At 40.3% G+C, this 18,936-nt stretch overlaps 1 protein-coding gene across 3 annotated transcripts in view; it reads right to left on the bottom strand.

Annotated features, from left to right (window-relative positions):
• Positions 1–18,936, bottom strand: part of RELN (reelin) — a 293,927-nt gene that overhangs the window by 140,798 nt on the left and 134,193 nt on the right. For all 3 annotated transcript variants that reach the window (XM_035127392.3, XM_035127390.3, XM_088652142.1), the window contains exons 9-10: positions 5,651–5,747; positions 3,519–3,759 (exon numbers count right to left, since the gene is read on the bottom strand). In XM_035127392.3, the coding sequence (XP_034983283.3) occupies positions 3,519–3,759; positions 5,651–5,747 (338 nt within the window). The remainder of the gene's footprint in view (positions 1–3,518; positions 3,760–5,650; positions 5,748–18,936) is intronic.

Consider the following 18,936-nt stretch of genomic DNA (forward strand, 5'->3'; position numbering starts at 1 on the left):
GTAGGGGGAAGAGGTTTGGTCTCCCAAGGCTTCTTTGCTGGAAGAAAACGCACCAATCTCCATTCGGAGGTTCTGACACCTCACCGTAAGCATGTATATAGATCGTTCTGACCACTGTAAATAATCAGCACTTAATAAAAGTCTAAAAAGACTATGCTGCGAGGAGTCGTTACTCTAGAGTAGCCACATCAGCGCCTCTGACACAACCTAATAAACTAAAATCAATTTTCACAAAGAGTTAAGAATAACGTAGCATTAAGTCGTTGGGTTGGGAAACAAAGAGATATGACCTCTAGAACATGCACAGCACAGAGCACACTATCTTGAAATGTGGCGTGTAATCAAGGAATGCAACTTTACTCTCTTTTCTAGCTCCAAAAGCAGTCTGGGCAAGAGCATGTTTGCGTGGTGGACTGGAAGTGTGGTGAGAATCCACACCTGGTGCCTTCTAAGGCTTGTGTGAGCCATGGGGAGGAGGCAGCAACGGCTATACAAGGCCTGCTTTTCTGCCTGCTTGCCTCCCTGCCCCTTCCTCCACTTTCACCTTCAGTGAGAACAAAGAAGCTGGCCCTAATTAAATTCCATACTTTGTCTTCTCTCTATTTCCAGACTTCTGATGCAAATGTTGTCTATGGAGGCTGTGCCTAGAGCGCCATACCTTCTGCTAACATGAGGATGCATTTTTGTAAACAAACCAGAATAATTATGGGATACATTTTTAAAAAAACAACACACCACTATGTTCTCAAATATTTCTCTTGTTTCTACCCACCCCATCCACCTTCCTAGCAGCCAATGTTCCTCAACCACATTAAAAATAGCAGCTGTTTCTCACTCCCCCATCCTTGTCGAGGCGTGTTCTGTGCAGCTGCTTCAGGCATACCGGCTTAAAAGGCCCAGTTTCTCTGTGGATTTTTCCAGCATACCCTTTAAAAAGCAGGCACCCCCAAACTTCAGCCCTCCAGATGTTTTGGCCTACAACTCCCATGATCCCTAGCTAAGAAGACCAGTGGTCAGGGATGATGGGAATTGTAGTCCAAAACATCTGGAGGGCCGAAGTTTGGGGATGCCTGCTTTAAAACCATAGTGTTAGAAGAAAACATGCCCGGAGTGAAATATCTATATGGAATTCTGTTAAATACACAGAGCCAAGCTCCATACTGTACCAGGTGTAATGTGGCCAAATGTCAGATGGGGATTAGATTGACAAACACAATTTATCCTCTAAAACCACATGCAGGCTTAGGGAGATGAAAGGTTAGTAAACTAATCCACTATCCTATCTGGCATATGCATCCTTTTTATTCTGTTGTTTTTGAAAATGAGCTTTGACAAGCATTTTATGGTACTTTTTTAGTACATATCTAATCTCTAATTCACCCACTTTTGCTGTTAAGCTTTGCCCGTAAGTTGCATGCAACTGCTAAACAAGAGCAATTCAACTAAGCTAAGCTAAGCTCTGCATGCTTTACATTTATATTCTGCTATGGGATCTCTCTTGGTGCAGTTGCATAGGCCTCGCCAGAGATGGAAGGAAAATGAAGGGATGTAAAATAGGGGCAGAAGGAGAGCCTGCTGGAGCAGGTCAGTGGCCCACCTAGTTCTCCATCCAGGTCTTCAAGTGGCCAAACAGTCGCCCATAGGAAAGCCCCAAGCAGGGCATGACCATGACAGCACTCTTCCCACTTGTGATTCCCAGCAACTGGCATCCAGAGGCATATTGCCTCTGACAGCGGAGGGAGAACATAACCATAGTGGCCAATAGCCATTATAAAGTAAAATAAAAGGTTTTTTTTAAAATAAAAAATATTATGAAAGCATTGAACCAAATAGAAACAAGCAAGGTTAGCATAATTGGCTTTCTTCTTCTTTTATTTTAAATTTTTAATGCACTCTTTGTTTCCTTTTTGATTTTCCCTTTTATTTTGTTTAACTGAAATACGTTCAGTAAAATAAAAATATTATAACTGGCTTTCAAAATTTCATATGTTAAATATTTCTAACAATTTCACTGCTTTAAATTCTTCTTACAGCAATATACTATGCTTGTGAAGTATCCCCCACCCCAAAAGTTCCATATTTACTCCCACACTTTACTAGCTACACTTTACTACAGGCCATATCTGTTTCCTCCAAATACGCCAAGAATATTATCAATATCAGTTATTAACCTTGGTAAGACCTGGTTACTGTATTGTTGTTTTGAATGCACAACTAAGTATATATATCACAACATGAAAGGCTACAGCTGGAATTGGTCATATCATAATCTTTGCAAACTGTTTTGAGGTCCCCCGCTTATAATAGAGCAGTATATACATTTTATATAATAAATAATAAATAAAACAAAACAATAAGCTAAGCTATGAACAAGCTCCTTGCAACTAAGATTACCAGAACAAGCCATGGTTTGAAGTGAGACCACTCAATCCGCTGGAGCCTGTCTTCACATGCAGGGAAAGTCCCTAACTCACCAAGGGTTGGAGGCCCATCGGCCACCCTCACCTGGTTTAGCCATCAAGTTGAAGCCATTCCTGGGGTGTCGCTGCTGTCGCATGCTGAGAACTTCTAGAAATCACAGGTGCAGAGTGCAGAGTGGGGACCAAAGGTCATAAGCAGCAGTTCTTGTCAGTAGGTTGCGTGGGTGAAGGGTGCAGAGGGTCCAATCCATATACAGTGTACTGGGCCCAGGAAATCCTGTTGGCACCCCTGAAGCTACTTGTGTGCTCCAGTCAACATCTGAGACCCTGCTCTGTGTTCCCCCTCTTGCAGAAGCAAGGTGGGTGATGTTTCCAGGATGTTTCCAGTTGGAGTGATGCAGTTATGGAACACATACTCTACCTGCCTTGCCCTGCCTCATCCAGTCTTCCAACTAGTAGTTTTAAACCCTGGAAGTTTCAAATATGTTTTTGGATGCTAATTCTCTCTTGGTATGCCCATCCCCCCCAAAAAAGAATGCTGTTGTTTGCTATCTTTTAATCTTTGTAAATGTGATTTACAATGCTTTCTAATTTCTATTTTAATTTATTTTGTTAGCTACCTTGTTTGTACTCCACGACTGAAAGCATGAAATATTAAATGGAGTCAGTAGGTAAGTAAATAAGCAAGGAAATAAATAAGCAAAATCCCAGGAAGAGTGATGAAAACTAAATGGTTATGCAATGAAAAAAACTATAATTAACCATTTACGCGGCTTAGGAGGATGGCTACAAAACACAAAGGAATAAGACCGCTATTCATTTCTGTACTGTTCTGCTAAACAGATACCATCGAGACATTTTCTGCTGGATGACCTTTGACATGACAGCTCCAGTACATAAAATATCAAGAGATTTGGCATTGTGATGGGGGCAGGGAAATTATCTGACAACGTGAAATAATTAGAGGGAAATATATATATCCCTTCTCTTGTATCTCATTTAAAATAAAAAAAGAGTGTGTTAGTCAGCCAACTACAATGGGCATCCAATATTGTATTTCCTGAAACATTAGCAAATTAAAACCAAAATTTAGCAAACCTTAATAGTGGCTCCAGGGAAAAACAGCCAGTTGCCTGTGTCCACAGGATCAAGATTATCTTCCAAAACAATTTGTCTGTGGGCTGCATTTATTATCAGAATATTGTCCAATGCCCAGCAGGCCTCATACACATCGCCAGCATGAACATATTCTTGTTTCCACTGAAACTGAATATTTTCTCCTTTGGCTTCTTGGGGAAGGTATAGAATATGAATGATTGTACTGACGTTGGAAGGAGCTCTGTAAGATATTGAGATACACACATATATATTAAAACTATTTATACTTTATAATCAAACAACTCAATAATTTACAGTGTGTTGCATCTCACCAACAAGACAGTAATATTAAAGTGCATTTCCTCAAATTGTACCATGTACTGACATTCCATTTGTTTAAGATGATAATCCAGTATTTAGCTTATTGACATGAAACAATGGGTCAAGCATGCACAAGTCCCATGGAAATGCACTGAAAATGTGCAAAAGCACAACTATTTCTTTTGAACAGTACTGTGCCCATAAGCACTATCCAATTTCTTGTGCATCTTCCATTGAAATGAATTAGAGTTCTACAAGAGAATAATTGTCTCATTGGTGGGACAGTAAGTGCCATTCATTTCAATGAGACATCTACTAATGGATTGTGCTAATGGATGCATTCAAAGATTTTGTGCCTCAAGAAGAGCAAAAAGGGGAAAAAATTCTATTTTCCCTGTTACACTCTTGAAATGCATAAAATATTTACCATAATACAATATTTGCTTCTTAGGATTTTTCAAATTAAATAATAGCATGTGTTACAGGGAAAGCAAACATTTTATAACTCTTCGTGCTGCTGTAGCAAAAACTATTTTCTTTCAAAAACATGTAATTTTAAGAAGTGTTGATGCAACTTTATCACAAGACAGGCCATTGAAAGAAACTATATATTGCTTTATGTCTTCTGTCCTATTTGAAGCAGCTAGCTGCCATGCTGAAAATTACTGCCCTTGCTGAGATTAAAAGCCGTGCTAAAATGTAAACCGCCAGTACTTTCAGAATGTAATAAAACAGCCGTGAAAAGGCAATGCCAAACCCATACATCTTCCCTGTCCTTTGATAGAACAGAAAGCTTGGTAAACATGGCAGCAGAGGTTTTAATTTTCATTTTTGCTATTCAATTATTTTGGATCCCCAACTGCACGGCTTCAAATTGGGGAGAAAGAACGGGTGAAATTTGCAACATAATTAATCTTCAATATATATAAAAATAATTTTCTATGGGAATATGATGGAAGGAATCACCAGAGAGAATAAAATCTCGTGATATTCTTAAGCAATAAGGGTGTGTTCATAGCCAAGCCTATGAGCTTTATCACAAATCACAGCTGTCTGCCTGGATCTCTAGCCTAGTCCTCAGATAAAGTTCCACTCCAATCACTCCAATCACAATCGCCTATCACTCCAATCACAAGAAAGCAGGACAATTACTGCAAAACCAGCAGCTCTGTGCAGAAATCTAGTACGCCTAACTGTGGACAACATATATTCAAGGTACGGGGGCTCCCTTTCCATTGACTGAAGTTTAGTTCATGGCGCCACATTACTAAACTGTACAATGAATCTTTACTGCAATCAGAATGTTTCACAGAATCATTGCCTGTTTATGCACATGGAGTCAGCTATGTGCATGTGAAGGTTCTATCCTTCTGAAGCCCCCTTTCCATTGATCAAAGTCTATTTTATGGGTCACAGTAATAGTGCTTTTCTTTTGGTAAAAAATGAGGTGCCGGTATGCATCTCTTGATAAAAATGCTGCTGGTGCCAGCACACACACACACACGATGTCACTACTGTGTACTGGTGTGAACCATCACAAGAGAAAGCACTGCATAGAAATATTGATTGAATTTGCCTCCATCCCCAAATGCTTTCAGTCAGAACCATTACTCTGGTTCCCTGTACTGTAACTTAAACCCCAGAGCTATGCAGGCCTTTTCCTAACACTATTGGACAAACACCATTTAAAAATATGAAAAACTGAAAAAAATACCAACTTCCTATTAATTTTAGATTATTTATTTTTTTAGCATATCACACATTTTAAAGCAATGCAAGAAAGTGAAGAATGCTAAATATTTGTAACAAACCTAATTTTCTCCAGTTGAATCCAATCTGCAGAATTGTTCTTGGAGTACGACACAATAATGTTTGGATCTGAGTAACTAAAGCGACATGAACCTGACCCTGTGGAGAGCAATAAAATTAAAAGTGTTATGACACAGTCAAGCAATCAATTATCCCTCTGATACATTCACTTCTGACTGAGTACTTGCCACCATTATCGATTTTCTATATTTTAAAATTCTTTGATTGATGATTAAATTTGCTGTGATCTGTTGCTGAAGGAAAACGCATAACAATGCCTGCTCTCCGAGTCAGAAATAATGTGGAATTGATAAATCACAGCAGTGCAGCATAATCTGCAGTAGATTTCCCAAGGGGAGCCATAATAAATTACTAAACACCCCCTACTCAAAACGCACACACAAGTAATGTTTAAGCAAAAGCGAAATACCATGTGCCACACATTCCAAGGTAAACACTCAAAGGCTGCTATATACATAGAGAGATTTTTCAAGACTAAATCAAACCCCTTATTGCAGAAGTACTGTGACTTAGGTGCAATGAATTAACTCTGTCTTGGATGTGGATTTTACCTTTGAAATTTAAGGTTGTCTTAAAATGATGCACAATCTGAACATTTTGCTCAAAAATAAAGTCAAAGCAAATCTTAAACAACAGCAGTGAGATGCAGATCCTTTACACAGTGTACAGTGCTGAAACAGATCACCATGTCTTGCCTTTTCTTCCCAGCAAAACCCCAGACCTCTATTCCTACCAATGCACTGGGGGCAAAAGTCATCCTTAAACACATTCTAGGGTTATACTCTGGGCATATATTCCTAGTGGCTTTGCCATTCAGTATCAGCCCAAGACATTTCTCTGCCTAAAGTCAAATCCAAACGGTGCCTTCGCTGATTAGGGTTTTGAGAAGTATTGCTGTACCATTCAGACACTATTTTCTCCTTTCACTTATCTCCCTTTCCACTCATGTTTGTGTTGCTAACTGAAGAACATTGCTTCACCCTGTTCTATGGCAGGAGGTCTGGCCTTTAGCAATAGCAAAACATCTTCCTTCCCTGCCCTCCATGTGAGGATAAACTTAGCAGTTAGACCACCTGAAGTTAGCTGAGTATGCGGGTTGAGGTTCATAACAAAGTGTACTGAAGAAAGAGATCTATAGCGTGGGTAGTAATATTAAACGAGCCATAGACTGGGACACTGCATTTTGATAAATAACAACCACAGTGACCCTTGCTGGCTCCCACTCAAAAGTGGCACTTTCACCTGCCCACTGCTAAAATGCCATCCAAAGGACTGGCAGGGATGGCAGTAAAAGGTGGTGGCATCGCTACTGTGATGGCAATAGAAGGAAAAATACTTTTCTGTCATGGCCATGGTCCTGTGTGCTGTGGGGGCTTTTGGCAGTAGCATGCTGAGGGTCCCATAAGGCAGTGTTTCCCAACCCTGTGCCTCCAGCTGTTTTCGGACTACAATTCCCATCATTCCTGACCACTGGTCTTGCTAGCAATGGATGATGGGAATTGTAGTCTCAAAACATCTGGAGGCACAAGGTTGGGAAACACTGCCATAAGGTATGGGATCACACATGCTTAGCAATGTACTACCAGGCATGAATATTTCCCTCCATTAAAAAATTAAGTTTCCATTAGCAGTTAACCTAACTCCAAAGATGCATTCCCATCATTTTTCTTTTGCAGGAATGCTTAGTGAGGTGGGCCTGCACAATTTGTGACTCTGACTCAGCAATGCAAGGACAGCCTACTAGGAACAGCCATGAATTGTGACTTGCTCCCATCTGGTGGGACGCAACTGGCTAGGTTGGCTGCAGGTTGTGCAGGTCTAGAGGAAGAGGCCATGATTAAGAAAAGTGAGCAAACAGGATCTCCTCCCCACCTCAGCAGCAAGATCATGTTTGTAGAGTGATTAAGGTGCTGCCACTGGGTTAGGTCCTGGGTTCAGATTTCAATTTCAAATTACAACCGACAAGTCCAAGGCACAGGGAAATAAATTACATCAGAAGTACTACATCTTCTTAGTTTTCTTCTCAAGAAGTCCTTAAAAGTGAAAGTGCTATACGCACTGAACTTCTGTGGTGCTGAAGGCGAAGGTGGAACGGTCTCTTTTAATGGAAAACATTCCTCACACTGTGCTCTTCACTTCAATGTAATTGTTAGCTTCAGCTGTTCCTTATATTGTCACAGCTGCAATGTAAATGGTTGTGCAAGGGATGTTCTGTTGCTTGTGACGTGTCAGTTACCTCATATGTACAGTTCAAAAAGGTGCCTGTTTTGGAAATCATGGGGCAGCTTGGAAAAGTTCGGCTAGGGTGGTTGTGAAAATGGTGGCGCAAGTAAAGAAGTCAAACGTGTTCCACTTAATTAGTTCAATTATTTGTAGATCTAAAAATATACTTCAGGAAAGAAACCAGAATCTGTGATAACACCTTCTTATTTCTTTCCTGTACTTCACCCTTTCTTTCTTTCTTTCTTTCTTTCTTTCTTTCTTTCTTTCTTTCTTTCTTTCTTTCTTTCTTTCTCTTTCTTTCTCTTTCTTTCTTTCTTTCTTTCTCTTTCTTTCTTTCTTTCTCTTTCTTTCTTTTTTTAAAAAAATAATTGCTAATGATGTTAAAAATAAACTTTCAAACTCTTACAAACATGTGCAATATGCTCCAACATCTTTGTATGACTACAGAGGCAAAAGGGCTGTGATTAATTAATGTTGCACAAACAAGGATACATTGCACTTCCAATTAAGCATTTGAAAATAAACTGACTAGCAACTGCCACTAGTTTATTTTTAATGACACAACTGTTTTCCTTTTTACAGTATTAAAAAGCAAATGAAGTAAGAAAAACATTTATATGCCATTTTTACCCATCTGTTGGAACAATAATTTTTACTGGCTGTCATCTGTGCCATTTTCTACATTTCTAGTGCACAGGAACTCAGAGTTGTGTGGTGCCCCTCAGATGCTGCTGGACTACAACTCCCATCATTCCTGACCAATGGCCATGTTGGCTGGAGCTGATGGGTACCACTCTAAACCATGATGATTTATCTTATTTCAGCAGTGTTCCTATATAAACTGGTTTATGTTAAATAGTAGAAAGGTACCTGTCCTAAGAAAATGTTCAGAATAAATGCATGAAGTTGGCTCTCTAAGAAGAAGTAGTTACATTCTGCTGCTCTTGAATATTGTTCAAGGGTAGCTCCAGGGGGGAATGAGAATGGCAGTTTATGTGTTCCCATGAATACCTGTGCAATCCTCCAATTATGTCATCAGCCGAAGCTGACAGAAGGCATTCCACACCATCGAGGCCACTTGAGTAAGAGCAATCAAGTAAGAGCAATGAATCCAGGAATACTATCAAGCTATGTACCTGCTCCTTCAGAGGCAGAACAGGCAACTTTCCATCCATTCGGTCTAGGGCAGGCATCACCAAACTGCGGCCCTCCAGATGTTTTGGCCTACAACTCCCATGATCCCTAGCTAACCGGACCAGTGGTCGGGGAAGATGGGAATTGTAGTCCAAAACATCTGGAGGGCCGAAATTTGGGGATGCCTGGTCTAGGGAGCCACCCACTAACAGTTCCCTCAGTCTTATCTGGATTGAGCTTCAGTTTGTTGGCTCTTATCCAGTTCATTACTGAGGCACTTCCACTGCCCAGGGCCGGCCCTATGACCAGGCTGGGTGGCACAGGGCGTCATGGCGCCTGCCCACCAGGGGTGGCGCCGGCCGCTCCGCCACGCAGCAGCGCCCTTGGCAGCAGCGCTGCGCGCTAAGCCCACCCGCCCGTTGTGCAGCAGCACCTTCAGCAGCCGCGCTGCGTGCTGAGCCCGGCCGCCCGCCGCGCTGGAAAACACGGCGGCGGCGGGGGGGGGCGGCGGAGGGATCCGTCGCACCACAGCGCCAGGGCACCAGAGGTGCTTAAGACGGCCCTGCCACTGCCTCACCTGCAGATGTAAAGGAGAAATTGATCTGAGTGTCATCAGCATACTGCTGACAACATACTCCAAAACTCCAGATGACCCCACTCTGTGGTTTCATGTAATGTTAACCATAATAGGGAATGTGTTTAAACTGCTGCCATACAAATACTTTTAGTCAAGGCAAAATTTGTTTTGGTTTAACATGGAGTCCTTGTTATTCACCCCATGCCTAATTGCCTTACCACACTACTGTTACAGAGACTTGGCTGGTTCAGTATATAAATTCCAAAGGTTAAACGGCTGTTTAGTGGAGGCAACCAGTGTATAAAAGTATCTACTTGGTGGCAATGCTGGAGACCAAAGAAGGAGAGGTGGGTGAATTGGTTTGCTTTCTTCCCCTCCCTCTCACAGTTCAGGCAAAGATCTGTGCTGTCACACTCACTTATTCCCCTGATTTGATAAACTGAATCTTTGCTCCATATCCAGGTCAGATCTTGGACTGACAAGAGCAAAAGGCCCCAGAGATGTGCCTAAAGTTTCATGGTGACAGCTATTCTATTTTGGAAACTTACTAAGTTTGCCTTGGGTTCTGCTTCACTGATGAAAAATTGCCATTCAGCCAATCTAGTTGTTTCTTACTTTGTTCAAGTAACACAACTTAAATGCACTGTTAAATAACACCAGACAACAACCAGGAAATACATCCATTTCTATTACACTGATTATTCAGGCAAGTACAAAATTAAATGATGGCCACTTAGGGAACTCTTCAAAAGAGGCTGCATATGTAGTAGATTCTTAGCTGAACTATATGAGTTTTATACTTCCAGGTGTTTGAATGCCTTTGGGACAACAAGCAGAGGCACTTAATTAGACTCTATTGGTAGGTGCCTGAGGGACTAGCCGTTGACAATGCCATGTTTATGAAAGGCAGATATACTACCAGCAGTTCACAGTATCAGATAGTGTTTTACTCAGATAAGCCGGATGTCATTTATGAAAAGAGCAATTTTATGTTTGCTACCATGGGCTGTGGTGGGCTGAACCTCTGCAAGTGATTCAATGGACTGAAGAAGGAAAAGAGCTGGCTTTGTACTTCTCTTCAAGAGAAACAAGTCTTCAAACAGAAATCAGACAAATAAGAGGATGCCTATGCAAAATTACAGACATTCTACTGCATATTGTTTGAATAGTGAGATAAAAATAGAATATGGTAGAACCCCACTCTGTCTAATGTCATCAATGCATGTATGTTAGTTGGCTGCTTCTGTTTATTTGGATAGTTCAGTAACTACTTTTAATTATGATACTACTGGCTTTTAATTATGATACTAGCAGCTGTTAGCTAGGTTGAAGCAACCATCTCAGCGCTATAGCTCAAACTGATGGGACTTTTAGCCCTTGGACAATTCTCACCATGCTAATAAATTATGTGCTGCAGCACTAAGTCTTTATGAGGCATTTTAGTCATTTTATAGAGACCTTAAAGCATGTTTGTTTCATGATCTCCTAGCACATTAACAATTAATTCCATGTGTTGTTTCCAAATAGGTACCAATCCTCAAAACTTTGAGTTGGGTTTGGGATTCTGTTTTCAACTGAGACAGTATATGAAATCAATGATAAACAATTATTATCATCCAAGCACTTTGCATATCTTATACATTTGTAAAATAACACACAAAGGGAATAAAAATCAGATTTTTCAAAATGCCCAAGATTTAATGCCATCTGTAGAAATATTAGATCAGGTTTTCAGCAACAAAAGCCTTTGATTTCACCTTCCCCTCCCATGTCACAAAGCGCTAAATGTTAAATGTTTTGTAAAATGGATAAATCATTAAATTAAAAAGCAAGCTCTTCCTGCTAAATACCAATGTGAAAAATCTGAACCAAATTATAAATGTTTGATGAGCCTTTTCCATGAGAATAGTGACTATTCAGAATGAAATGAGTCTGCAGGCTGACCTATAATTGCTACAGATTCTATCTCACTACCATTTGGGGCATGGTTCCATCTTCTGCCTCTGGCATAGTGGATGGTGTGGGCCCAGGCTATTTAAACTGACCCAGACCAAATTGTCTTCTACATTGCACTGCTGACTTCCCCCCTGTTAAAATTGTCCTTGTTGTGGAATGAGGTTGTTCACTGATTAATGGAGCTGGGAGCTTTTTTCTCATAATTGTCTGTCTGTCTGTCTGTCTGTCTGTCTGTCTGTCTGTCTATCATTATATTACAGAATATTACACAAATATTTTCATGTCGTCTTCCAGAACTGATGGTATGAGCTCCCTGGCCTGAAATTCTTCACTCAGTTGGCCTACAGCTGTAAGGTTTTCACCTTTCCCATAGTGAAGATATGAGTGTTGCATGATGATAATGTCCTGAATTGTCACGATGTTTTTGTAGAGTACGAGCCTTGGGAAAGATCCACAGCTTGTGAGGAGATCCCCATAAGCAGATTTGGGGGAGGCAGTTTAAGTCCTTAGTCCTAGCCTGGGGTACTAGGGTGGCCTCCATGTGCTGAGGTTGCTGGCAGGCCCCACAGGAGAGGCCTGTATCACAATGGGTCCAAGAGTCTGGCAATGGGATGCCTGGTAGATGGCTCCTGGTCCTGTGCTGCACCAGACTTTGTAACCAATAAAGCTGTGTCCATGTTGTTAACCTACAAACTTGTCTTGTGATATTCATTGCTCCTGGGCAATATGCTGAGGTGTGCTTGGGGCACAATCCTGCTGTCCAGCAAATACAGTCGCAACTGGGCCCTGCGCAAGACGTGGACCATGGGGTGGACGTGGATTGTACTTCCAGGTGGTAAGCAACAAGAAGCCTCCGCATGGATGATGTAACTGTCTCGTGATCATTATTGGGGGAGTGCTGTCTTAGTTCTAACATTGGAAAACAGTGGGATGTGAAGGGTTTATATGCAAACAATGTGTAATATCTAAATAATGTAGTTATTTAAGTTACAATGCAATTCTGCCCACCTTTCCCCTCCTATACTGCTTTTTATAGTGTGCCAAAAATAATCCAAATCCCTGATAATTCATGTTGAAGAAAAACAAATTCTCCCCTAAATATCTTTTGATCAAATACCGGTAGCTGCAAACAAACAAACAAACAAAAAAACCAAACAAACAAAAGAAATGCTGTTGCAGTGTAATATTGCAGTGCATCTTATTGTTTTAAAATCTCTTTATAATCCAGCATTTATTATTTTTAAAAAACCAACTAATTCAATCATGGCCTGTGCTTCTGCTTGGTATTCTAAACTTGGTATCCTAAACTGGAATGCAGATTTCTTAAGGCTTCACTGCTTTACTCTTTCCCCCCCTAAATGTCCAAAGTTGCATAGCCACGCCAGAGTAAACGTATAGATATACACTATGATCTTGCAGTAGCAAACAAACTACAGTACAGTGGTGCCTCGCTAGATGAATTTAATTCGTTCCATGGGTCTTTTCTTATAACGAAAAATTTGTCGAGTGAATCCCATAGGAATGCATTGATTTTTTTTGGATTTTTTTTTTTTTGCCCATAGGAACACATTAATTGAATTTCAATGCATTCCTATGGGAAACCGCAATTCGCTAGACGAATTTTTCGTAAAACGAATTCATCTAGCGAGGCAACCTCCGCTAGAAAAAACCTTTCGTTAAGCGGAAATTCCGTTAAGCAGGGAATTCGTTAAGCGAGGCACCACTGTATACATATCCTGCTGCTCGCTACTTAGTTGCTGCTGGGAGAACTAGTCAGATGAAGGAACTACAGCTCCTTTAAGCCAGCTAGCAAGAAAAAAAAAGGTAAAGGACCCCTGGACAGTTAAGGCCAGTCAAAGGCGACTCATCTCATCTCACTTGCAGACTGGGGGAGCCAGTGTTTCTCCACAGACAGCTTTCCAGGTCATGTGGCCAGCATGACTAAACTGCTTCTACTTGCACTGGTGTGCTTTCGAACTGGTAGGTTGGCAGGAGCTGGGACAGAGCAAAGGGAGCTCACCCCCTGGTGGTGCTGCCAGGCCTACGTGTCCAGATTTGAGACCTCTGGTGCCTTTCATTCCCATAGCATGCTTCAGTTCCTAAGTCTGAGTTATGTGCCATTAAGGCTACACCAGCTCTCACACCTACTCATTTTGTCTTGTACCTTCCATTACTTGTTGCACTCATCCTTTTATTCACCTGCAACTTTGACCCAAGGATTTTTGCATGCTTTACAGCCTCATCAACACTACCTCTTCTTCCACAGCAGTCGGTACGCCACCATAATCTCATTCTACCAAGACCTAGACAAGGAGCCACTGCTAGTAAGTGGCATGCCAGGCAAATCTTGTGGCTGTTCAAGTGCTCGGCAAAATGTCAAAGTGATGTTGACAAAAGACTAAATTTATCCCTTGGTCTCCAGATGCTGGGCTCATTTTCATTCTTGATTCTGTACCCCACATTGTTGCTCTACCACACAAGTAGCTGTAGATCATCCACAGCACTTGGAGGACCATTTTCTGTTATGGAATTTGGCATGAATGAATGTCTTTGTGTAGGAGTCAGTGGAAAAAGCTTAGTCATAGGGAAGAAATATTTGTTCAGGAAGGAAACACATCTCCCTTTTGAGCCCTCATTTAAGAAGATTACGAGACGAGCCAACTCTAAAATGAATATCAACATTCACCCACAGGCCGTACCCGGGGCTTTATATCATGAGGGAATGAATTGGCTGAACTTAGTTTGGTGAGAAAATAATTAAAAGAACAAGTGCTTAGCTGCTTTAAAATACAATTCTAGAAGTTTCATACCTGGTATAAACAATTGCTTTAATTAAGCTGAAAGAAAACAATGCAAATCTATAAAAGTGTGCAGCCCTTGAAGAGGTTAGATAATCCCGCCTCTACATTTTAATTCAGTAAATGCATTAAGCCTCTGCGTGTGTTGAGAAACTGCAGCCTCCACAACGATGACAGCCACCTTCCCATCAGCCTCAGTGGCTTACAAAGAGTAGAAGACTCAGTTAAACCAATTATTCATTGCTCTCATTCAAACCAATCAATGTATTGAACCAGCCAACAGACCTCATAACAAAACTTATACTTTCCATTGAAAATGGGATCCAAGATCAAATAACTCATATTGACAGGTAGAGAAATGTAGTTACATTTAGTTGAATAAGCTTTTTGCTAATGGTTTCATTGGTCTGGTTTGGGTGTAATGCTAAGCCATAGTTTAGCATTAAAGGAATTAACCACAAGTGAGGGATCTTTAGCGCCATTACAGCCTGACACATCATGGACAGATTCACAAATTAATGAGTCCTGCTTACTTTTTAATAAAAAGTTGGTAGAGAGAATAGAAATGCACAGAAGAGTGTAAAATTGACAGATACTCTAGTTAACAGCTACAAAAAAAATAAGTTATTTAATAGTTAGCTGGTGATTCATGATCTTAATTGTTGTTGTGGGGTATGTGTGTGTATGTAATTTGTTACATTTCTATCCCACCTTTCCTCCAAGGAGCTCAAGGTGGCATACATGGTTCTCCTCCCCATTTTTATTTTCACAACAACTCTGTAAAGTAGACTAGGCTGAGGAATAAAAGCCAAGAAACCACAAAAATGCACATACACACACACATTTGCAAAGAATTTATGTTACTGCATTGGGTAAATCTTTTTTTGTTTTTGTTTTGCATCCAATTCATGGACCCCTTGAAGCTCATCATAGACCCCATAGGAAGCCCATCATAGACCCAATAGGAGTCCATGGAATGCAGGTTAAGAACCCCAGCACTGGAGCATGTGGTGGGGTTGCTTGAAGCTTTTATCAAGCTTCTGTAGACTACCTCTGTGGAGTGCCACCAGTGAATCTCAGGACCCTAGCATCTGCTCTGCTCTGGAGATGGCCATATGAGTCAGTAAGTGACAAGCAATTTCTGTTTTACTATCTATATATCAAACATGCTTAGACAATATGTTTTATGCGTCTTTCAATTTACTGTTCAAGGCTGCAATAATATGCCCTTGGAATTGAGCACCATTGAACTCATTTGTTAATGACTTGGTCGAAGAAATTGAGGAGGTGCTCATCAAATTTCTAGATGACACCAAACTGGGAGGGGTAGCTAATGCTACAGAAGACAGAATTGGGATTCAGTATGATCTTAACAGATTGGAGAACTGGGCCCAAGCTAACAGAATGAATTTCAATAGGGACAAATGTAAGGTTCTACACTTGGGAAGGAAGAACCAGCTGCACCAAATTAAGAAAAGGGACATCTGGGTTACATGTACAAAAGATCTAGGGGTCTTGATGGACCACAAGCTTAACACGAGTCAATTGTGTGATGCAGCAGCAAAAAAAGCTAATACTATTTTAGGCTGCATCAACAGAGGTAATATTGTCCTGATGAAGGGAAGTAATTGGTCAGACCACACCTGGAGTACTGTGTCCAGTTCTGGGTGCCACAGTTTAAAAATGATATTGACAAGCTGGAACATGTACACAGGAGGGCTCCTAGATGATCAGGGGTGTGGAAACCAAGCCTTATGAGGAATGGTTGAGGGAGTTGGGTATGCTTAGCCTGGAAAAGAGGAGACTGAGAGGACATACGACAGCTATCACCTGGAAGATGGAGCAAGCTTGTTTTCTCCTGCTCTGGAGGTCAGGACCTGAACCAATAGATTCACGTTACAAGAAAGGAGATTCCAACTAAACATCAGGAAAAACTTTCTGACAGTCAGAGCTGTTAGACAGTGGAATGGACTCCCTTGGGAGCTGGTGGGCTCTCCTTAATTGGAGGTCTTGAAGAAGAGGTTGGAGTAGATGACTCTCGGGGACACCTTTCAACTCTACAATTCTATGTTTCTATGAATATGAGTGCTACAATATCTGTAAGGATGTACAAATATTGAAGGGAATAGAAAAAGATTGTAGGATTGCAATTCTGCAGCTGAACATTCACATTCTTTGACTAATACAAAATGAAACACTTTTTGGTTCCCAAGCTTTTGTACTGCCATACAAAACACAGTTTATACAGAAAACACACTCTGCACACATTGCCAACTCTCCAAAATTAAAATAGTTCTACATGTAAGTAGTTCTTCCCCTAGAACATTTCCCTCTTACCTACTGTCTACATATATATTGACTTCAGTCATTAAGTCCATTATTATTGTGAGTCACCTTCTACAGATGGGCTATGAATGATCATATTTGGGGGAAGTTCAGGGACATAGCTATGGGGGGAACATAGGCTTTGTGAGTGAGATGCAGAGACTATTTTGGCTAATGAACCATGCTAATATTTCATGGCAGCTGAGCTTTAAAACTCTCGTGTGTTCCTCCTCCGCCATAAACTGTGCAATTAAATTTTTTTTGCTGAAAAGATCCCTAAGGTACTGCCTTTAAATATCTTAATTAGAAGTAATCCCATTGCACATTATAGTAACTCAGAGCATTTAGTCTTGCTGAAATGTAGCAGCATATGAGGAGGGAAATGTGAAATGGCTGGAAATGATTTGGCACTGGGGCAGTCAGCAAGGAAGAGCAAAATACCATTTCAGTTCTGAGTTAAGAAAAACCGGCACTAATTCAGAGGAAACATGCACATCCAGCATCTTAGTGTGAATCTGCAAAGGCTGTTATATGTTGTAGATGTTATCTGCTGTACTCTTTAGGGATAATAATGGTTTCATGCATCAGTAAGTTCACCCTAAACTCAACTGACAGGAATAATTGTTCACCAGCTCAATAAAATAGCAAAAAACTATTAGCAGCTCAATATTTTGGATGCTTGTATTTAGCAGAGCCCAGGATCTATTGAACATGTGGTACTACTTGAAAATGCATTTAATGAAATTTTCTCAGGGAAATTATCCTTTCATATGCATGATCTAAGGAGCTTTGGGATTTAGCATGAAATCTGGGCCATTTTTGCTTAAATCCTTAGTCATTATCCATTCCTCTAACTCAAATTACTTGATTCATGCCTGGTGTTTTGGCAATGGAAAGGATCTGGATGAAAGATGTGTATTAAGTTGTTGCACAGGGTGTTCAATGTGCAGTCTGTTACTGGCATAATGTAAGATGTATTACAGCTTTGCAACAAGCAGATAGAAAGTGTTAGAGCTCAACAACGCAACTGGCAGCAGCTTGAAGTACCTGTTGTTGGACTATATGACGTTACACTGCTGCTGGCAGTTTGACTATCTTACTGCATTTTTTAAAACACACACACACACACATTTTCTTAAAAACAATAACATCTTGAACATATTAAAAGGTTCTAACTTCCTTCCCCTAACTCTTTTCACATCTTCATCTCTTTGAACAGTGTCCCTTTCCTTGATCCTCCCTGATATTACAAGTGATCATTCCTCACTCCTACCCTGAGCAAAGTCAGTATTTATTTTCTTTACCCTCAGCTACCCTGCATATGAGAGTTTGGTACTTGTATGGGTGGGGGAGAAATTATGTTTGCTTCACATTTTAACACGAACCTACCTAATGTTCATTTCCCAAAACAACAACACAAATGTAACTATCCTTCAAAATTCTAAAAGATTTTATTCATTATGATTAATCTGGATTCCTTCCAGGTAGACAAATTAAAGACAATATTAGAAATGTACTGAATATTATAGAATACCTGGAAGTGAGAAATGAGAAATAAGCAGCATTGATGTTTATAGATGCAGAAAAAGCATTTGATAATGTTTCTTGGAGCTTCATGAGGAAAGTGATGGAGGAAATGGGATTTGGATGAAATTTTAATAGGGGGAATACAAGCTGTTTACTCAGAACAGAATGCAAAAATAATTGTAAATTGTGTGAAGACGGATAAATGTAACATTCAAAAAGGAACAAGACAAGGATGTCCATTGTCACCACTGTTGTTCATTCTGGTACTGGAAGTTTTGACAAAAAGGGTAAGAGAAGATAGAGAAGTGTCAGGAATAAAAGTAAAGAAAAATGAGCATAAACTGAAATTATTTGCAGATAATTTGGTAATAACTGTGGAAGATCCAAAAAACTCTTTCCCAAAAATAATGAATATAATACAAGAGTTTGGTCAAGTGGCAGGATTTAAATTAAATTAAAGTAAAACCAAATTGTTATTAAAATATTAAAGAATCTGAAAGGAAAGAAATAATAGAAATGACAGGGATAGAAGTACAAAAAAAAGTATTTGGGGATGTTATTCCTCTTCCAAACTACCCCAGTACTAATGGGGAATGCATGCTTCAAAGAATGGCAAAGAGAGATTTCAAGATTTGTCTGGCATGGGAAACAGCCAAGGATAAAAAATAAGATACTAACAGATGTGAAAGAAAGAGGTTGATTCTCACTTCCAGACTTAAAACTGTAT

Source organism: Zootoca vivipara, chromosome 9, assembly GCF_965207765.1.
Source record: "Zootoca vivipara chromosome 9, rZooViv2.hap1.1, whole genome shotgun sequence".
Taxonomy (NCBI): Eukaryota; Metazoa; Chordata; class Lepidosauria; order Squamata; family Lacertidae; genus Zootoca; species Zootoca vivipara.